Genomic DNA, 23,160 nt, shown 5'->3' on the forward strand with positions numbered 1-23,160 from the left:
TCTGATCTTCTGCTCTTCTGTCTCCTAGGCCCATTCTCCCCTGAACTAGCCCTAGAAACTAGAATCTTCCCCAAGGCAGGTCATAAAAACCAGAATCCATTTTCCCCAAAGCCAGCCATAAAATCTTAAAATATACCAACTTTCCCTTTCCTTTTCCATGTAAAAACTGGCCATAAAGAAACTATCTGACCTACTCTGTTTGACTGTAGGTCATAAGCCCCCATTCCAGAGAGGGTCCTGCCCCAGGAGAAAGGAATGCATGCTCAGAGAGGCCAAGAAGAATCTAGACAGACAGGCCTTCCTTGCTCAATCAAGTCTATCAGCATTAGATCTTTAATGTCCAATCACATTTCTACATAGCTGCCTATTCTCTGTTAAACATAAGCATAAAAACAGATCATTTCCCCTGTATTTTGGGGTCTTCATTCTGAAGGCTCCCATGTATATATGTTAAATAAATTTGTACATGCCTTTTCTCCTATTAATCAATCTGCCTCCTGTCAGTGATTTTTGGTGAACCTTCAGAGGGTCAAGGGGAAAGTTCTCCGTTGGACCCTACACAAGCTTGTCTTTGGAACTTCTCCATTTCTAGCAATAATGGCAGCTGCAACAATCTGACTTGACAATCTAGAAGTATAAACAAGTCCTCAACCTGCCCCAATATCCTTAGCCTCTAAGTCCTGCTCATTCTGCCTGGGATATCCCTCTAGAACTGCGCTTTCATTTTGTCTGGCAGACCTGCCAAATATCTCTTCACTCCTGCACTATTCATGAGTTCATGCATTCATACCTTCAATCATTTAGACATGTATTAAGCACTTAATGAGGTACTATGCTAGTCTAAATACAAACAACTGTTTTAACAGGAAGAGACAGAGATCATAATTAATGACTATTATCCTATTTAACTCCTCCCAACAGCTCTTAAAAAATGGGTACAATCATCTTCTGCAAAGCAAGGGGACTGAAGCTCCATGTGATTCAGTAATTTTTCTGAAGATCACATTGATAGTAAATTGCAGAGTGAGATTCCACAGGAGTTCTGACTCTTTCCACCACTTAGTGAATCTACTGCATCAACTTCTCAAAAATTTTTCCTCTCCAGTCTTCCCAGTGCTACTAGATTTAGCCATGTGAAAGCATCATTTTGTACTTGTAACCCCTATGCTCAAAAGAAACCTCAATAGCACACACACCCAAAAATAAACCCTCAGTAGTTCCTTTAGCCTGTCCTTCAGTCTGACTTTATCAGTCAAAAAAAAAAAAAACATACAAGAACTGAATCCTGTCTTTTTCCTTAGTAACTCTAAATCTTGTGACTCACTCAATGTCTCTAACCTTCAGTTGTCTTATCTATAAAACGGGGATACTAAGATGGAGTTATATAAGGATAAAAAAAAGGTAAAATACATAAAGGACTAAGGACATAATAAGTATAAGTTGTTATTGCTCACAACTCCTGTACGCAAACCTTCTGTTACAGACAATGTGTGCATTGCTTCTCTTACAAAACCTGCCTCAATTTACAGTATCCTCCCTCCTCTCCATTAAGAATAGGTACTCTATAAATACCTACTGCATGAATGAATGTCTGTACAGCCTTATCCTCAAGGCACAAGTCAAGGGCCACTTACTTCGGGGAGCCTTCCCTACCCATCTTCCATGAACTTCACTTTTAAGTGCCACTGGAGAAGGGAGGAAGAAGAATATGCCTAACTATTCAAAACCTATGATAAACTAGAAAATATGTGATACATCAATGCATTGTTTCATCTAATTCTCAAAAAGAAAGATAAAGTAACATATACAAAATCAAATAGCTGGTAATTGATAGAGCTGAGATTCAAATCCTGATATCCCTGATGCCCCTTGCCTTTTTTTTTTTTTTTTTTATATGGACTTTTTTTATTGTTGCCCAGGCTGGAGTGCAATCTTGTAATCTTAGCTCACTATAACCTCTGCTTCCCAGTTTCAAGCAATTCTCCTGCCTCACCTTCCCAAGTAGCTGGGATTACAGGCATGTGCCACCACACCCGGCTAATTTTGCATTTTTAGTAGGGATAGGGTTTCACCATGTTGATCAGGCTGGCTAGTCTTGAACTCCTGACTTCAGGTGATCCACCCACATTGGCCTCTGTTTCGGGATTACAGGCATGAGCCACCAGGCCTGACCTAATCCCTTTTTAAAGTCCAACTTCTTTCCACCACACCCACCTTGCATCTTAGTACATGGGGGTATACATTTAATCAACTATCCAATACTTACAGAGAACAGCTATATGCTCCCAGTAGCCCCACCCACACCTACATGGATAACTGAAAGAAAACTGTCACGAAACAATGCTTATCCTTAGTATGTGCAATGTGCTCTAACATTTTCTATATTCTTCCATTTCACTTAATATAAAATAAAATGCTATTCAGTTCCCACTAATTTTATTTCACAACTACCGATGAGTAGCAACCCAAAGTTTCAAATACACAGATGAAAGGGTACAAGGCCACATGAGATGGAAAATTTACCCTCAATAAGTACTTAATCCGGTTGGAGATATAAGAGTAAAACACAACTCTTTTTCCTAAACACCCCTCCAACCCACCTTGTTGGAGTAGGAGAACCTACATTCCTGTTGCTACCCTGAGCTTCCCTATCATAGAATATAATCCATAAATTATATAGGCTATAGATGTAACAAGTATTAGGCATTCAACAAATATTTGTTAAGTGAATGAATAAATGAATGAAAAGTGCTATGGATTTTCCGAGGGAGAAGTAGATAGCATAAACTCTCTCCCCACCTATATCATAATCCTCTGAGGACAGGAACAATCTTTTGTATAGTTGTATATCCAGAGTTCAATGTTTGTAGATGTTTTAATTTTTACAAATCTGAGCCTTATACAGTGAGCTGTGAGTGTGTCACTACACTCCAGCCTGAATGCCAATGCAACAAGACTCTGTCTCCAAAAAAAATAGACTGGCCACAATGAATGTGGAAAAGCAGATAAACATGAATCTTTGTGAAAGAAAATCGATAAAAAAATTTCCAGCTCCAGGCCAGGTGCGGTGGCTCAGGCTTGTAATCCCAGCACTTTGGGAGGCAGAGGTGGGCAGGTTACTTGAGGCCAGGAGTTCGAAACCAGCCTGGCCAACATGGTGAAACCCCATCTCTACTAAAAATACAAAACAATTAGCTGGGCATAGTGGCTCGCACCTGTAATTTCAGCTACTTGCGGGGCTGAGGCAGGACAACTGCTTGAACCCGGGAGGTGGAGGTTACAGTGAGAGAAGATCACACCACTGCACTCCAGTCTGGGCAACAGAGCAAGACTCTATCTTAAANTCGCTCCGTCGCCAGACTGGAGTGCAATGGCGCAATCTCGGCTCACTGCAACCTCCGCCTCCTGGGTTCAAGCAATTCTCCTGCCTCAGCCTCCTGAGTAGCTGGGATAAGAGGTGCGCGCCACCACACCCAGCTAATTTTTGTACTTGTAGTAGAGACAGGTTTCACCATGTTGGCCAGGATGGTCTCAATCTCCTGACCTTGTGATCCGCCCGCCTCGGCCTCCTGAAGTGCTGGGATTACAGGCATGAGCCACCGCACCCAGCCTCTTGTCAATTCTTTTCTGATCCCATTAAATTTATTGTTCAGGAATAATCCTGAATAGTAGAAGTTTAAAGGACAGGAGTATATGAAAATAAAAGAAGTAAAAAGAAAAATAAATTTAAAAACAGATAATTTGGAACTATTTATTTACTCATTTTTAAGTTATGCTTTGAATAATTTCACTAGCCTTTATGTATTTGTAAAATAAATACATAAAATTAAAGGAAAAAATTATAGAATATTTCCTATTTATATAGCATCATACTACAAATATATTTTATCTTAGTTTGTAGCATCAGTCTCAGATAGATTTTGTGGTTGTTATTCTTTTAGATTTTAAATGGTTCAATTAGCCTAAAGTTGTGGAGAAGGTAGGGAGTTGGTAGGGAGGATAGGGACGAGGTCAGAGAAAAAGAGATTAAAAAAACTGAAAGATATACATGGATACGGTTACACTCCAAAATAGCATAAGCTGGTCATAATAATTTTTTTTTTTGCTATTAGTATTTATCATTTGATAAATTGAAAGGATTAAGAAAATATTCTATCAATTCTCTAGAAAAAATAAAAACCTGCTGCATATGACTTTTGTTTAGTAAACTTCATATTTAAATCCCATGTTCTTCTTAAAGAAATGGCTGAAGGTTCCGCTTTTACTTTTTTTAATATTCACAGGAGAAACATTAGTAAAAAAAAATACACAAACACAGGTTTAAAAAAGTTTCTGAAAGTATATGTAGAATATGTAAAATCATTATTTTAGAAGATCCATGTAAAAAAGAAACAATGTTATTCTACTGGTACCTTTTTGTTGGGGGTAGAGTGAGGCAATATCAACACTTATGGTAAGAATCACAATTACTCCAAATAAAAAGATGTCCTTTTAAGGTTTAGGTAGGAAGAAAATTCAATCCTTAAAGTTATGCCAAAGGTCGATTTCTGTATTACAATGCTTTGGAGTATAAACACAATTTTCTGAACACCTATTATACGTCCAATACCATTCTAGTCAGGAATTACCAATCTGCAAGGCAGACAGAATCCAAGCTCTTGAAGAGCTTACATTCCACAGCACATAAAAAAAGGACAACTAAAGGCCGGGCAGGTGGCTCAAGCTTGTAATCCCAGCACATTGGGAGGTCAAGGTGGGTGGATCACTTGAGGCCAGGAGTTCAAGACCAGCCTGGTCAACATGGCAAAAGCACATCTCTATTAAAAATACAAAAATTAACCAAGCAGGGTAGTGCATGCCTATAATCCCAGCTACTAGGGAGGCTGAGACAGGAGAATTGCTTGAACCTGGGGGATGGAGGTTGCAGTGAGCCAAGATGGTGCCACTGTACTGCAGCCTGGGTGACAAAGCAAGACTCTAACTTAAAAAAAAAAAAAAAAAAATCTAGCTCCAATAATAATTATTAGCCTCTACTCTAGATCTTTATTATTCAAAGTGCAGCCCCCACTATCAGCATTACTTGGGAGTTTGTTAGGAAAGCAGAGGCTCAGGCCCCACCAGGACCTAATGAATTAGAACTCCCATTTTAACATAATCCTCAGGGGATTCCTAACACACATTAACATTTGAGAAACATCAGTCCACACAGTAAAAATGAAATGGGTGTCTGCAACCACAGACAACGTATCACCTCCTGTGTTATCTCTGAAATAAATAATCCGACTTTTCAAGTAGTATTACAGATACAGTCATGACACACTTTCAGGGACATTAGGGTATAAACCTAAATTACTTCAATGAGAAATAATAATTGATCACCTGCTAAATATTGAAACTTTTAGAAGACATACAAAAATATGATCTCTGTCTTCTTAGGGCACAAACTCTGTAAGGTAAGAAAATGAGACAATGCACTTCAATGGCCCAATTAATAATAAACCTTTAATATCAAGGATAAGGTTATTGAAAAAAGATTTTGACGAGAACATTTAAGAACATTTTTAATAGTCCTCAGTGTTACATATATATTGCCAAATATTCCCCATTAATTGACCTATATATAAAGTTGTGTAACAGAAGGAACTAGGTGACACAAAGTCAGATGTCCTAACCAAGTTCACTGACTCAAAGACTGGCATCACCCTTTAAATCACCACAAACAATCTCATCCCAAGAGTCCGTTCTGTGAACTTGCAAAAATGCTTGCAAAACCCCCAAATCACAGTCCTGTCATCTCAAAACTGAGTCAAGATCTGAGGTCACAGGGATTTAGGGTCAAATATGCCTTCTTCATTAAAAAAAAAAAAAAGGCAAAATAAAACAGGGGAAATCAGATGATGGACAATTGCAGGTCTTCTCATAGCCTCACTGACCTACAAATACCTCTCCATCACAAGGCAGGCCAGAGGAAAATAACCGTGGTCTTTGAATTCACGTTTTTAAGTGTCCTAAACTTAATCCTAAAAGTTGGGAGCCTATCCTCTTCCTAGCAACAGGCATTCAGATGACAGCTCAACCTCTAATTCCCCTCCTCCTTCTCCCGTGCAAGAACTGGGATATCCTCCCCTTGCGACTCCCTATACCCCGGTCGCCCCCAAAACACTCCGACCCCTCCAAAAGAAAGCCCGACACAAGGCAAGTCCCCCAGAGCCCCTCGGGAGCACCAACTGCAGCCCGCGGCCCATCCTCCAACACTAAACTCTCCCTGCGGGAGGGCTGACGGGTCTCACCAAGTACAGAGGGGCATAGATCTTCAGGGACTCCTCCAGGGCGCCCCCAGTGATCTGCAGGAAGGAGACGCAGCAGGAAGGGTGCCAAGTGTGGCCGATCTCATAGCAGTTATGAGGGATGGACTTGCTGATGGCCGCCATGACGAGGAACAGCGCGGAGGAGCCGGGAGGGGGAGAGCCTGCGCCCTGCAGGAAGGGGCGCGAGAGCCCAGCTGCCAGCCTCTGTCCCCGCCGGCAGCCGGAGATGCCGAATGGAGGGGAAAGGTCACGAGAGCGGGGTTACTCCGGGCCAAAGTCCTCGGATGTTGAGCACTCGGCGTATCGCTGTTCAAGGGGGCGGGACGCGCACCGGGGAGGCGGGGAGAGACGGCGCGTGCGCGCTCCCGCAAGAGGGCCTCCGCTGGGACGCGCTCCCGCGGCGGCGGCGGCGCGCGATGTCGCTCAGAACGCGGTGCCGGGAGGTGAGCGGAGGGTTCGCCCACCGAGCGCTGGCCATACGCGAGGGAGAGGAGCTCGGGGACGCGCCGCCTCTGGCAGGAGTGCAGTAGGAGGTGGCTTGGGTCAAATTGTACTTCAGCTTCCAAAACCAAGCCAAGTAGAAGGGAGGATAGTGGAAGAAAGGGATTAAATGTCTTTGTTGAGACCTGGTGGAGGAAGAGGGTTGCCAGAGGAATGCCTGGGAGAAACGTCCTCCCCAGCACTGCCAGCTCGCCTTCCCGAGAGTCCTAGGTAATAAACAGCTAGGGCTGCCTGCTACTTGCTACCTGCTAGTTGCAACTGAATTGCACCCAGTTGCTGGGCTTTCCAAGCTATGTGGTACCTGGGAAGGCTTGAAAAATCTCAGCTATGTTCATACCCCGACCGTGTGGGGAAGGGCAATAATAGGTCATGCTGTCCGAACTCTACGTCACGTTGCAATCCTGTCCACAGCATCCTTGATAGGTGCTTATCAACCAAATAGCACACACTGTAGACCTGGCTAGGCTTGACCAACAATTAGCATGACAAGGGTCGTGTGTTGCCTGAGTCATATAACCCCTCTGTCAATTTCCTCTGGTATAACAACCTACCAGTTTCTTTGGAATTCTAAACTCCATAGTGTCTTAAAGCAGAAACGAACTACCTTTAGAAGAATTTCATGCTAATCTTCTAGTCTTCATTCATTCATCTAGAAATATTTACTGAGTCATTACTATTTTCCAGGCACTGTGCTAAAGAAACAGACAGAAACAAGACAGAAAGGTATTTATTTTCTTGAAACTAGCTCTGCACAGGGAGAAGACAGAAAATAAGAAAACTGAACAAGGTAACATCAGATAGGTATAGTTGTTAGAAGAAAATAAAAGAGGAATATTCATTTGAAAAGCCCAAAACAACAATGGCAAAAAGATAAAAGTTTCTTTCTCTCAGGTAAAGGTAGACAATCCGAGGATAAAGTGGTGGCTCCATAACGATTAGGAATCCCAGCTTCTTTCTGACAGGTTGCTATGCCAACTGCTACCTGTGATTTCCATCCTAACTTATAAAATAACTCCATCACCTAGCATGATATCAATATGCTAGCCAGGAAGACCAGCAAAAAGGGAAGAGAGGCCAGGCGCTGTGGCTCATACCTGAAATCCCAGCACTTTGAGAGGCTGAGGTGGGTGGATCCCTTGCGGTCAGGGGCTTGAGACCAGCCTGGCCAACATGGGGAAACCCTGTCTCTACTAAAAATACAAAAATTAGCCGAAAGTGGTGATAGGCACCTGTAAACCTAGCTACTCTGGGGCTGATGCAGGAGAATCGCTTGAACTCAGAAAGCGAAGGTTGCAGTTGGCCAAGATCACGCCACTACACTCCAGCCTGGATAACAGAGAGAGACTCTGTCTCAGAAAGAAAAAGGGTGGGAGCGGGTGGGGAAGAGAAGGGCATACTTCCTTTCTTTAAGAAAACTTCTCTGGTCTGGGCTGCAGTGGCTCACACCTGTAATCCCAGTACTTTGGGAGGCTGGGGCAGGTGGATCACAAGGTCAAGAGTTTGAGACCAGCCTTGCCAATGTGGTGAAACCCCATCTCTACTAAAAATACAAAAATTAGATGGGCATGGTGGTGGGTGCCTGCAGTCTCAGCTACTTGGGAGGCTGAGGCAAGAGAATCCCTTGAACCCGCGAGCCGAGACAGGGCCACTGCACTCCAGCCTGGGCAACAGAGCAAGACTCTGTCTCAAAAGAAAAAGAAAAGAAAAGAAAACTTCCCAGAAGATCCATACAAACTACTTCGACTTACATTCTTTGGACAAAGCTTAATCACATGGACACACTTCATTGCAAGGGAGGCTGGGGAATACAATATTTTTTAATTAATTGGACAAATGCCCAGCTAACATCTAAGGTTTTATTACTGAGCAAAATGGGAAGAAAAAAAAAACAGATTTGAGGAGATGAGGGGCAACTAGCAGTGTCTGCTATAGTCCTATGTCTCTGGCTACCCAAATATCTGAGCACATCATTCTTTCTACAGATAGACATACCCTCCCGTTTTCAAGGGAGACAACCTAAAATCCCATGCAGTTGCTGAATCCTAGCCAAAGTCCAGAATATTTCTCAGTACCAGATGCAGATCTCATGTTAAAGTTAACACCCCCCTTAACACATCCAATATGCAATGGTAGAATAGGAACAAGATAATCACAATTTTTTTCAAATCTCCAATTCAGAAACTAAGAGGATCAAAAACACAGCATAAACTTGTCCAAAAAATTACAGAAATAGCAGTGCAGGCTTATTTTTATTCAATACTCCATTCCTGAAAATCTATTATCCTTCCACCAAAAAATGCTAAATAGGAACTTAGTTTTAAATGGGAAAATTAAATGCATTACATTTCAACCAAAAAATTCTTAACAAGTATTAAAATATACTAGCAAATTATTAACAAAAAATTATCATGTTAGGATGTACAATCCTATACAAATAGCATCTTATTCACCAAACAATTAATATGGGCTGGGCACAGTGGCTGACATCTGCAATCCCAGCACTTTGGGAGGTCGAGCTTGGTAGATCACCCGAGGTCATGAGTTCAAAACCAGCGTGGCCAATATGGTGAAACTCCATCTCTACTAAAAATATGAAAAGTAGCCAGTCATGGTGGCAGACGCCTATAATCCCAGCTACTCCAGAGGCTGAGGCAGGAGAATCACTTGAACCTGGGAGGCAGAGATTGCAGTGAGCTGAGATCGCGCCACTGCGCTCCAGCCTGGGCAGCAAGATTGAATCTCCATTTCCAAAAAAAAAAAAGATCTAATGCGGAGGATTTAACAACACTAAACTTGTTCAGATCTATATACAGTCAGTCATTGTAGAAATACTTATCAGGCAAAAGCACAATGACAAAGTATGGCTCACTCAAAATACGATACTGTAGTAGCTCTTGATTCCAGCAACATTCAATAACCAAGCTTTTCAGTATAGCTACATATAATTCTTATTTCCTTTTTTTTTCTGAGACAGAGTCTTGCTCTGTCACCCAGGCTGGAGTGCAACGGCACGATCTCAGCTCACTGCAACCTCCACCTACCTGGCTCAAGCAATTCTTCTGCCTCAGCCTCCCAACTAGCTGGGATTACAGGCGTCTACCACCACACCCAGCTTATTTTTGTATTTTTGGTAGAGACACGGTTTCACCATGTAGGCCAGGCTGGTCTCGAACTCCCTACCTTACATTATGCGCCCACCTTGGCCTCCCAAAGTGCTGGGATTACAGGCATGAGCCACCAAGCCCAGCCATGATTCTGATTTTCTACTAATTTTTGTTGCATCATAACTTCAGATTTTTCCTTACGTCATTTATTTAAAATATTGAGTTTCTAAGATGTAAATATAAATTTTAATATTCAAATCCGTAGTATTAAAAGATGCATATTCCCTTTCAGTCCAAGTAGGCAGTGTGTCCACCAATACAATTCTCTTTAAGATTTTGGGGACTTCATATATATCAAATTATAATCCACTCCATCAGAAGAAAAGCCTCTTTGAGACAAACGCTTCCCATCTTGGGCTGAGAGTCAGAAAGCTGATGGAAAATGCCCTTATACACTTAGAAGGGCTTTTGTCTAGCTGAAATGGTCTAGATAAAACGGCTTTAAATCTTTGTACAGTCTTTACAAAAAATCTAAACAGCCACACTCTGGATTTTACCTTCCCCTTAAGGCAATGCCTTAAATGCAGAACCTTTTACCATCTGGAAAGGCAGGGAGTAAAAAGCAGTTTTATTTTTGAATCCAAAGTTCATAGACTCTGTATATTTTCTCTAAATTCTGCTTAAAAATGGAATCATTCCTTTTATATCTCACCTCTCTACATCTTATCCCACATTTGTTTTTGTGTGTGTGTGTGGTTTTTTTTTTTTTAGTCAGTTGGCACTTTCAACAGTCTGTGTGGAAATTTCCTTAACCAAATACGCCAGTTTGTTAGATGTATTTCCTATTTTCTGCATTTCAGCATGCAACAGTGTTGCCAAACTTTCTGTCACTACATAACAGGCATCCCTTTTTCTCCAGCCTTTTATAACAATTTCCTCCCTTCAAAGACTGTACAAAGATGCACAAAATACTCTCAAATGGCCTCACAAAATATTCAGGTACATACACTGTCTAGAATCCTCAGTGTCTATATTAGTTTGATGATGTTATCAGTACTTAGAAGCTATAGCTAAGGACACCATCCTCTCCACTTCGAACCCCTACCACTCCAACCACAGAATTTAAAAGTAAAAGATTTATGATCATTCTTTGCGAGGAAAAACAAAATCATCATGTAATAGATGAGAGTAGATGTATCCAAGGAATGCTTTAGAGGCCAGCCACATTTCTCTAAAAACAGTAGACTTATGCAATATCATAGAAGACAAGTGTACTGATAGGATTAGGAGTAAAAAAAAAAGGAGGAGCCACTGAGGCAATTCAGGTGCATGCGTAGGAGTAAGAACTGCAGCCCAGAGACCTCAGGAATTAACTATGAAATGGGATGCATATCTGCTCCTGGACAAATGTCATTAAACAATTGGTTCATCCAACTGTTTGTTTTTTGTTTTTTGTTTTCTGAGAATAAAATAAACTTCTCTTATGGTTTGGCTTCCCATGCAGGTCTGTCTTGAGAGAAAGAATGGTTATATATTATCATGGTAACAGATATCCCAGTTTGTATGAGAGGTTTTTATTTTCTATTGTTATTTAATAAATTGGCATCTTGATTTATACACTCATTTGTAAGCTTGTTTTATATCACTTCGCCTGAGAAAGAAAGAGCCTCTCTGGTATGCTGCCAAAACCAGGCTTTTGACGCTGGTTGTTAGTAGGTGATGAATTCTGTATTAGCCAAGAATGGTTAGGCTATGCTGAGATACCACATAGACTCTAAATCTCAGAGAATTTAAAATCAGAAAGATTTCCTTTGTGTTTACACAAACTCCAAAGCAGACTGGCCAATTTTTCAGGGCAAGGCAACTTCCCTGCAAGTAGTGATTCAAGAATAAAGCGTCTTCCATCTGCATTAGGCCTTCAGTGGTCTTTTTTTTTTTTTCTTTTGAGACAGAGTCTCACTCTGTCACCCAGGCTGGAGTGCACTGGCACAATCTCAGCTCACTGCAACCTCCACCTCCCAAGTTCAAGCTATTCTCCTGCCTCACCCTCCCATGTAGCTGGGATTACAGGTGCCTTCCACCACACCCGGCTAATTTTTATATTTTATTTAGTAGAAATGGGGTTTCACCATGTTGGCCAGGCTGGTCTTGAACTCCTGACCTCAGGTGATCCACCCACCTCAGCTTCCCAAAGTGTTGGGATTACAGGCGTAAGCCACCATGCCCAGCCACTTCTTTAATTTTTTATGTGTGCATAATTTTTAGTTATTGTGCATAGCAGCATGCACAGAATTCAAGTGTACAGCTTGATGAATTTTTTAATTTGTCTTTACTCAAGGTGGTGTGCACCTATAATCCCAGCTACTGGGGGGTAGAGAGGGGAGGCTGAAGCAGGAGAATAGATTGAACCCAGGAGGCAGAGGTTGCAGTGAGCCAAGATTGCATCATTGCACTCCAGCCTGGGCGACATCTCAAAACAAACAAAAAATTAGGATGTTCATAGCCTAACCTGAAGCTATCTCTCCTCTCGAACTACCTATGAGCACACAAAACTATCCATAAGGGTCACAATTCCACAGTTGCTGCCAATTAACTTTAGTTCTACCACACATACTTGATGTAATTTACTTGAGCCTGAACACTTGAATTCATGGAAAATAGAGACATTCTTATTTTCTTCTCAACCACCTTGGCTTTCAATTATCCTTAATTATGTCCTTTAGAATAAATGATTATTTTTGATAGACAGTACCGTTCACTCAGATGTTATCATTTGTCCCTAAGCACAGAGCTTACTTACTCCTTTCCTTATCAGAATCCTCTGCCAAACATAGGAACAATGTCTTATTTGCTGACCACATTGTGACTCTCAATTATTCATTCTGGGATTTGCTATATCCTCAGTGTTCTTATTGCTATGCTCTGTGCCTCTTTTTGATGGTGAGGTGCCTCTTTTTCTAACTTTTCACAATTCCTTTGAAAATCCCTGCATGACATGCAGCACCAGCATTTTATTTTACTTCATGAAGGTTCTACTGCTTTTTAAAAAGTATATATATATATATATATATATATATATATATTACAGTTTTGAAACTCAAATACTTAAAACAACTGCAAGTACTTTGAAGTCAGGGACCATCTCTTGTATTTCTTTGTGTGACAGATGGTGCTCATAATAGGTTATCAATATAATCTTTTAAAATAAATGCCATTGTTTGCCTTTTGCAACTGATAGTCCCATTTTCCCATTTGCAAAACGGAGACACATTTTTGCTGAAAGTAATTCAGAGAACTGATCATATCAAACATATTAAATTCCTCAAAGCTGCGACTTCCTCCAAAATTAATGCAGTACCTTTAGTGCCTAGCCCAGGATCTACGATACAGGCACACTCAAACATTTATTAGATTAGTAAAATGCAGTTTCAAAATACACTTACATAGGTAAACCTCTACAGTAACATTCTTATTTGAAGTCTCAAATAATGGGTCCAATATTTTTTCTCTCTCTAAAATTTTCAATATGCTTTCCCTTAAGTACATGTCTAAACATGCTCATCAGTCATATTCTTGCACAGTACAAATTTTAAAATGGTGCAGATACTTTTTACTAAGGATCTTGTCACTTTCGTGGTACAAGTCAGTATCCTATTATAGTTAGAATTAAGTCCAAAGGCAGAGGTTTTCCTTATTAAGATTACTTTGTAAAAGACAAACTGAACTGGGCGCAGTGGCTTACACCTGTAATCCCAGCACTTTGGGAGGCAGAAGCGGGTGGATTATGAGGTCAGGAGTTCGAGACCAGCCTGGCCATCATGGTGAAACCCTGTCTCTACTAAAAATACAAAAATTAGTGAGGCATGGTGGCACAGGCCTGTCATCCCAGCTACTCAAGGTGGTGGCAGGAGAATCGCTTGAACCCGGGTAGTGGAGGTTGCAGTGAGCCAAGATGGCACCACTGCACTCCAGCCTGGGTGACAAAACAAGAGTCAAAAAAAAAAAAAAAAAGACAAACTAATGTGCAAGAATTTATTTGATGATCTGCTTTTAATAGAATAAGACATAATAATAGTTGAAGACTTCCTTGCTTACTAAATCTCTTTGGATTACTTTGTAATCCCTTTTGGAAATATATTTTCCACATGGTCTGACAGACAGAGCCATGTGTTATATGCACTCAAAATAATGCATATTTTCTATCTTTTTAAAAATATTATCAACCAGATTCTCTGTATTTTGTGCATATTCTCATGTTAGAAGATTTTCTTTCTTAAAATACTACATTCCATATACTTTTAGTCTGACTATAAATGAGCAATATTTTTAGAAGTCATTCTGGCAGGATCTACAAACATTTTGCTTTTTTTTGTTTTTTTGCAGAGATGGAGGTCTCCCCATCTTGCTCAGGCTGGTCTCAAACTCCTGGGCTAAAGCAATCCTCCTGCATCAACCTCCCAAAGGGCTGGGGTTACAGGAGTGAGCCTCTGTACCTGGCCCTATGAGCATTTTAAATGTAAATATCCTGTGACCCAACAATTATATTTCTAGGCCTCTATCCTACAGAAATACTAACAAAAAACTTAGCCATGCTTTGTTTATAAGAGCAAAAACTATTTAAAATAATCTAAACATTCATGCTAAATGGACATGTATAAACTTGTGATATATTTATATCATGGAATGCAGATAGCAAAAAGGGCAAGGTAGATCTGCACATGCTAATACTGAAGAATATTCATGATATTCCATAGGGAATAAGGGGGAAAAGAACACAAAGTATTCTATATAGAGTAAGCTCATTGTTTAAAGAATAAAAGATAGTATGTGTGTGTGTGTGTGTGTATGTTTACATAGTCATAGAAAAAGGTGTAGGAGAATATACAACAAATAAAGGAATAGGCAGAGCCCTTTCACATTTTACTTTATATATATATATATATATTCTAATACATTATTTAATTTTTTCCCAACTAGTATGCATTATTTTTACATTCCAATACTTCCTTCTAGAGAAATTTTCATTTTGTTAGAGTTTATTTTCAGGTAATGAGTGTTAATTGTTCTGAATGTATCATTATTTTGCCCTCATTCTACCTCAAACTAATGACAATTTTGTTATCTATAGAATTACAGGCCTGGTACAGTGGCTCACACCTGTAATCCCAGCACTTTGGGAGGCCAAGGTAGGTGGATCAACCGAGGTCGGGAGTTTGAGACCAGCCTGGTCAAGATGGTGAAACCCCATCTGTACTAAACATAAAAAATTAGCCTGGTGTAGTAGTACTCACCTGTAATCCCAGCTACTTGGGAGGCTAAGGCAGGAGAATCGCTTAAACCCAGGAGGCAGAGGTTGCAGTGAGCTGAGATCACACCACTGCACTCCAGCCTGGGCAACAGGAGCGAAACTCCATCTCAAAAAAAAGAATTCAAGTAAAATTTCCCTCAGAGGTGTTCATAACATTCTCTGATGGTTGTTTGTATCTCATTAATCTTCTCTCTTTTCTTCATTAGTCTAGCTAGCAATCTATATTAATTTTTTTCAAAAAACCAACTCCTGGATTTATTGTTTTTGAATGCTTTTTCGAGTCTCAATCTCCTTCAGTTCAGCTCTGATTTTGGTTATTTCTTGTCTTCTGCTAGTTTTGGGATTTGTTTATTTTTAGTTCCCTAGTTCTTTGAGTTGTGATGTTAGGTTGTTAAGATGAGATCTGCTTAACTTTTTGATGTGGGCATATAGTGCTATAAATTTCTCTCTTAACATTGCTTTAGCTGTGTCCCAGAGATTCTACTATGTTGTATCTTTGTTCTCATTAGTTTCAAAGAACTTCTTGACTTTGGCTTTAATTTCATTATTTACCCAAAAGTCATTCAGGAGCAGGTTATTCAATTTCCATGTAATTTTATGGTTTTGAGTGAATTTTTTTCCTCCAAATTCCTGGCTTAATAAGAATTTCTTTATTTTGAGGAAAAAGCGTCCCAAACATCAGGCTGTTCACAAAAATAACCCACAGTATCAACTTTAAAAAACAAATAATAAGACTATAGCACTAATTATTATTCTGAAGGATACATTTGACATGACAACTCTCATTCATAAAAATACATGGTTACATTCGTGTTGAACTGCCCCACACAGCACACTTATATGGGGATGTAACACACATATTTCTAACTCAAAGCTGCTTTCAGGAGCTACTCAACTAATTCAGATTGTCTTTGCAATTAGGGAAATATCTACTGAACTTACATATGAATAAAAAGAACTATACTCCCTGCATAAAAAAAGATTATTTTGGGGATAGTTGACAAAACCCATACATCCTTTTTATTGTTAAGTTATAAAGAGGTTTCAAAATTAAAAGCAAAAATTACACAGTAACACTTAACAAAACTACTGGGAGCATCAAAGGAAGTGAAAAATGGACTAGGCACAGGCAGTATGAATTAACAAACATAACAAGGACAAGGATTGGGAGAACACTGAGCATGTCCTGAAGTTACTAGGGGAGAGAATCTGGTGAAAATTTTGGTCTTAGACAAGCACCTAGATAAATAAACAATGGCATAAGACTTCTAAACCCCACCATGTGCTTAAGAGTCAACCTCACCATTGGCGCTGTCTGTCATCTTCTCCTTCCTCAGCCTCTTTTTCATCATCCTTGATCAACTCCAGCTGTTCATCCCCACCCGATCTTCAACGCCATCATCATCTAATAGGTTCCCCTTTCAGGAGCATCATCTGCACCCCCCTCAGACTCCATCTTCACATTAGTCTCATCTCTCTTCACGGAACTGCTGCTGTACTCCTCTTCTGAATTATTCTTCAACTCTACTGCTTGTTTGCTCTCTTCCTTTTCAGTTTTTTCCAGGTTTTCCAGGAGAGAATCCACCTTTGGTTTTATTTGGGTCAATTCCTTCTTAACGGCCTGAAGACCATCTCATTTCAACTTACCAGACTTGGAAGATCCCCACTATTCACTCTTAGAATTGAAGCCACTTTTGCCTCTTCTTGAGGTGTTTCCTGATACACAGTGGCATTTTGAGGGCACTACAGCCTGAGCAATAGGAGATGGAAGAGGAACATGTGCTGGGTAACTGTACATCCTGTCATAATAATCCCATGAAAGTCATAGTCCAAATCAAAAGAGGAGCCATATACAACATTGAGCAAGATCCAGTCCCTACCCACACAGAACTTATAGTCAGTCCAGTAACAAAGATAAACAACAAACAAATACTTAATTTCTCTCCCCTTCTTTTGGTGACCTTCTATTTACCTTCTATTTCCAACTGAAATGCAACTTCTCTATGAAGCCTTTTGGGTAGAGCTAATTGTCTTTTCTGAACATGGCCTGCCCCTCTGTTATCAACTGAGAACAGGTTTTTTATTTTAATATTTTAGTTAACGGTGTATTCTGTCACCCCCACTCACCTCCATTCCCCAACCAGGGGGTAAGGGCATGGCAGCTTTGCTTATCTGTATTGCTATCTACTTCAGGACCTAGCACAATGCCTGGTACGTGATAGGCATTAAATACTTGAATGAATAGAACTGAAGGCAAGAAAATAGAAAGTTCTTTGACTGATTTCTGAATACTGCATACCTAGTTGTGTTTTTAAATTTAAAATGGCATTCCCCATTGATGATGTTTAAGTCTATGATTGGAAAAAGTCTATTTTCATTGTTTGGGCTACTGGCCAAAATAAATGGAAATAGACATGTAAGCACTTGCCAGCTGTTGCTCATTATAAAACCTTAAAGTCTATTCAGAAACTGATTGAGAAAACTCACCTTTTGTTTCAATGTATCTAAGTCTCTACAACCTAAACCCATTAGAATCCATACCTCTAAATTCATTTAGTTGTGTATGACTTAGGATTACAAAAATTGAATCTCTAAAGAATCTCAATTTCACTATTTGACTAACTCTAATTCTTAAACCTTTATAAAATTATTTTTGAATTACTGTTGACAAGCCAGGTATCTAAGTTTCAAGAAAAAGAAATCAAAATTAGTTCCATATTTATGTGGCCATGGAAAAGGGAAAAGGCCATGTCCCCTGGAAGGAGGCAGCAGTTTCCCTTCTGCTCTCTTCTTAGGGCTAGATTCCCCTTTGTGAATGATACCTTTATCGAGACCATCCTGGTCAACATGGTGAAACCCCGTCTCTACTAAAAATACAAAAAATCAGCTGGGCATGGTGGCACATGCCTGTAATCCCAGCTACTCANAGTGAGCTGAGATAGCTCCATTGCATTCCAGCCTGGGTAACAAGAGCGAAACTCCGTCTCAAAAAAAAAAAAAAAAAAAAAAAAAAAAAAAAAAACACACACATACAAACATAAACACAAATTAGAAGGAGGCTTGGAGAAATGTGTGAAAACTGAACTTACGAGGAAGGGGAAATTATGAGTAAGCCAAAGAATGTTATCTGTAGAGGGACAAAAAAAAAAAAAAAAAAGAAAAGCAGAGACCACTGCGGGGAGGCAGTCACACAATACTTGAAACCAGAGCCCTGATGAAAAATGGTCCTGAGATCTGTGAAGGCTAGAGTGGGGATGGTGGCTTAATGTTGTAATCTCAGATCTTCAAGTAGTTTTTGCAGCAGGTGGAAATTTTCATTCATGTTGAGGCAGATTAATCCTTAGTTTGGGGATAATTATCTAAATGGACAAGGTTAGATATGCTTATATTAAGCCAGACCCTTTTCAGGAATGGGATTTTGACAGCTATATCTCTAGAGAACTAAGCTTTTCTGCCTAATAATACAAATATTGTCTTTGTTATGGGCAAAGCTACATATCAGCAGTTTACTATGCCTTTGGAGAAATACTTCCTTTAAAGTGTGGGTGTAGACTACCCTAGCCTGTATGGTATTGTTTATTAAAATAGAAATGCTCATGCTTCTCGTTTAAACAGCTTCTCACCGGAGACTGGGAGAGAAGACTTTAGGACTGCAGAGAAACTGTGGTTCTGATTTTGAGTTCATGCTGGATAAAATGTTGTAAAAAAAATGGGACTAGACTAGGTTTAATGCTAAAAGACTAGCCTGCTATTCTCTCATACACATTAATATTCACATGTCCCACTGGATATTTTACTTTTATATGATGATGTCACAGAGGCCATAGGAAGATGCCTAACCCCACGAAGGGGAAGGGCTGGAGTTTACCCACAGGAAGTAAACAGGAAAAGAGGACAGGGGAGGCAGGCCTGAGACCCAAGAGACAGAGGGAGAAATGTGGCCTTCTCTTGGGTTCCTGGACATTGGGGCCTGGACTTTCAGCAGAGCAGATTGCTGGAGGTTGTCCCTAAAGGGAAAAGATAAACAAACCTTGCCAGAAGGCCCAATCTTGAGAACAGGGAGGCACTCACAAGACAGAGGTCCCCAACACCTGGGCTACAGATCAGTAGCAATTCGTGGCCTGTTAGGAACTGGGCCATACAGCAGGAGGTAAGTGGCAGGCAAGTAAGCATTACCTCCTGAGCTCCACCACCTGTCAGATCAGCAGCAGCATAGGAGCATGGAGCCCACTGTGAACTGTGCGTGAGAGGGATCTAGGTTGTGTGACCCTTATGAGAATCTAACTAATGCCTGATAATCTGAGGTGGAACAGTTTCATCCCAAAACCATCTCCCACTACCATTCATGGAAAAACTGTCTTCTTCAAAACTGGTCCCTGATACTAAAACGGTTGGGGACTGCCATTCTAAGAGCCCAAAGCAGCCTATGCTCTGGCTTGTGGACTCTTAGAACATTCAGAATTAGTAGGCATTTTTGTTTGTCAGTTTAATAATTCCTTTCTCATATCCCTAAGCATTTTGCAGTTTGGTGTTCGTCATGCTGTGGGAAATTAAAGGGTCTATGTCTACCCCCATGTCATCCAGTAAAGGGAAGCAAAGCCTTTCTCTCCCTGAGGCCAGCATGGCTGCAGTGGCATCAGTCCTGGGGTTGTGGGAGATGAGGGGTGACAGTGGTGGAGCTACGATGAGCAATCTGCCACCATCGGGGTGGTTAGGACAGTATGGGTTTGTGGAACATAGAAGGTGAAAAGACCTACTTGTGGAGAGAAGCCTCATAAAAGACAGGACTTTCTGTCATTAGATGAGATCAAAGTTTGAGCCACAGCAATTTGGACATTACAAGGTAAATCTGACCTCATCTTTAATCACAGTCTGGTGCATCCAGGTAGACTGGCTATGTGTATATGGAGCACACCATAAACACAATCTTTGTATGTTAGTAAGCTTTTTTTTTTTTCTGAGATGGAGTTTTGCTCCTGTTACCCAGGCTGGAGTGCAATGGCGCAATCTCGGCTCACCGCAACCTCTGCCTCCTGGGTTCAGGCAATTCTCCTGCCTCAACCTCCTGAGTAGCTGGGATTACAGGCACGCACCACCATGCCCAGCTAATGTTTTGTATTTTTAGTAGTGACAGGGTTTCACCACTTAGTAACCTATTTAACATGAGTTTGCAGAATAAAAAAAAAAAAAATGGCTTCCCAGCTGAATCTGTGGAAGTCTTATTATTTTATATTCACATTCCATTTATCCATTTGTTAGTGCTATAATCATGTAATGAACCCCATCATGTGCCAAGCAGTATGATAGAAACCAAAGTATATCCACTGACGTGTAGCTGGTGTCAACTCCTCAATGATCAAGGTAGAATTATGACAGCATATTCAATTTTCCTATTTAGATGAAAAATGACTTGAGTCTCCTCATGTCAGGTTTCTGGGGAAACTGTTGTCTCTTTCTTGGGACCCCTTTCCCTTCTTCTAGATCTTCTGAGAACCCTGGAGTGTGTACACATTCCAAATGAGAGGTCCATTGACTTTTGCTTCAAGTTAAGGTAAGTTCTCATATCCAAGCACCCACTACTATTTCTGCATGCCTCATGGTGTGCTGTTGAAAGTTGGCCTTCCACTGTCAGCCAGGCCCTGTAGCAGCTCACTGTCAGACACTGCTGCTGACCCAGTTTATTGCACCATCTAGAGTGGTATTTTGATGGAAGGTGTCTTCATGAGAGACTCCATTCTTTTGATGCCATGATCAACAGAGAATGTCCCTTGCTGGATCTCCCAGCCTACAGCATTTAGTGCTCAGTCCTTCGCATCACATAAAACCATTCCCCTTCAATCTCCACCATCAATCCACCTTCACTCAGACTGGCTGAAGTGTTAGCATCTCACAGACTGAAAAACCAGAGGCCAGTCCACTTTCCATTTCAACTGTGAAAATACAGAACTGCTATATTCATACATCTCACAGACAAAAGGCCCTTTCATGCCCTCAGCTAAAGTGACTATCTAGGTGGTCTCCAGGGCCACCTCTCCTGGCAGCAGTTTTCTGTTGACCCTTAGACACAAAGGGTCCTCCCTTGGCAATAGGATTTAGAAAGTTTGCCATGAATCTCAAACTCCAAATTCCAGGATTCCCATCTATCACCTCCTGAGAGGCAATTAGCTTTTGTGTCTCAGTAATTCAAGCCCAAAGCTTCCCAAAGCAGAGGAGACAAAACTTATGTTTAATCCCTTGCAAGCATCCTTGTGCCAAAGGTTAAAAGACAGTCCATGCCTCTGTGATTTCTCCTGTCTAATAGGGAAGATATATATGGAAATTAAAATAGAAGTATAATGTAAGATACATGAGTAAATAAAGGCAGAGGCAGAAGTGCCTAACTATTTTGGAGTTCTGGAGGATTAGACCAGAGGAGTCCAAAGAGTTTGAATTATGCCTTGAAGAAATAGTAGGAGTTTTCCTGGTGAATAAAGCCTTAAAACACATTCTAAGTATGCATTCATATATCATTAATTCAATGACTATCTACTAACTATCTACACAGTGAGTGACACTATTCTAGCTGCTGTGGGTAGAGCAAGAAGCAAGGCAAGCAACTCTCCTGCTCTCTTGGAGGTGAAAGGCAAAGAGCCATACAAGCAGCTTGTTGTCTGTGTCCCTCAAGTGGCTGAGTCACACAGGTCCTCCCAGCAGGCAGCCTTACATGGTTAACTATGCCCAAGAAAACAAGCATCACCCTAGGCATCTTCCACCAACATAAGGTGGGCCAGTATTTATTAAGCATTTACTGTGTCCCAGGTTCTGTCTGTTCTATATCTATTATCTCATTTAATTCTCACAACAATCCTATGAAGATGATAATTTATGACCCCGATTTAACAGATGAGAAAAACAGGGACACTCATGATCAAGAGGACTGTCTAGAGTCAAAGACGTCACAGGTAAAGGAGCTGGATATGAACCTAAGCATTTTGATTCCAGAGCCTGGACCCTCAGCCATTCTGCTTAGTCCTGCCAACAAGCATCACCCAACTGCCTCTTTTAATTACACTGCTTCCATTTCTTTACTTCCTGGCATTGTCTGCCCCTCTGCTTCATCCTCATGTTTAGTTACCTCTCTCCTTTCCCTGACCTGTACCCCCTCACCATCGTAATAGAAGGCAATTAGCTGGGAAGGCAGGCAGGAGCTACCCTCTGACTTCTCTTCAGAAATCAGGGGGTTTTACTTCCAATTGAAGTTTTCTGCCTAAATGCCATACTTAATAAGGGAATACAACAGTCTCCCACACACCAATGAGAAAGAAAGGCAGTTTCAGACATCTCTGAACATGTACTTGGCAATATCTGCTATCTATCATTTCCACTGGACTAGGAGCTCCCTGGAGCCTGCATTTCAATAATCATCTCTGCATTCCAGGTAAAGACAAAATCCAAGTTCTATCCCAGTACCAATCACAGAAGGCACACATGGTGTATAACACTTTTTTTGTAAAATGGGAAAGTATAATTGAATTTAAAAATTATTTTTATTTAGATGTTTTATATCTTTACCATAAAGTGATTGATGATTAGAAGCTGATGAGAATTGATAACACAAGAAGACAATGCATTTAGAAGGGGTTTTGAAAACAAACAGCAACAGAAAAAGGTAAGAAGAGGCCAGCTGCTATGGCTCATGCCTGAAAACCTAGCACTTTGGGAGGCCGAGGCAGGTGGATCATCCAAGGTCAGGAATTCGAGATCAGCCCGGCCAATACGGTGAAACCCTGTCTCTACTAAAACTACAAAATATTAGCCAGCATAGCAGTGCATACCTGTAGTCTCACCTTCTCAGGAGGCTGAGGCAGCAGAATCGCTTGAACCTGGGAAGCAGAGGTTGCAGTGACCCAAGATTGCTCCACTGCACTGGGTGACAGAGCCAGACTCCATCTGAAAAAAA

At 40.8% G+C, this 23,160-nt stretch overlaps 1 protein-coding gene and 1 long non-coding RNA gene across 2 annotated transcripts in view; one reads left to right on the forward strand and one right to left on the reverse strand.

Annotated features, from left to right (window-relative positions):
* TMEM135 (transmembrane protein 135) overlaps positions 1 to 6,630 on the reverse strand; it is a 250,550-nt gene extending 243,920 nt beyond the window's left edge. Inside the window, exon 1 of the mRNA XM_017510614.2 lies at positions 6,291 to 6,630. Within this exon, the coding sequence (XP_017366103.1) occupies positions 6,291 to 6,431 (141 nt within the window). The 5' untranslated portion in view covers positions 6,432 to 6,630. The remainder of the gene's footprint in view (positions 1 to 6,290) is intronic.
* An 18-nt stretch (positions 6,631 to 6,648) lies between these two features.
* LOC108290729 overlaps positions 6,649 to 23,160 on the forward strand; it is a 17,320-nt gene continuing 808 nt past the window's right edge. Inside the window, exons 1-3 of the long non-coding RNA XR_001819689.2 lie at positions 6,649 to 6,751; positions 20,703 to 20,772; positions 22,756 to 22,869. This is a non-coding gene — a long non-coding RNA (uncharacterized LOC108290729). The remainder of the gene's footprint in view (positions 6,752 to 20,702; positions 20,773 to 22,755; positions 22,870 to 23,160) is intronic.

Source organism: Cebus imitator, unplaced genomic scaffold, assembly GCF_001604975.1.
Source record: "Cebus imitator isolate Cc_AM_T3 unplaced genomic scaffold, Cebus_imitator-1.0 Scaffold442, whole genome shotgun sequence".
Classification (NCBI taxonomy): Eukaryota; Metazoa; Chordata; class Mammalia; order Primates; family Cebidae; genus Cebus; species Cebus imitator.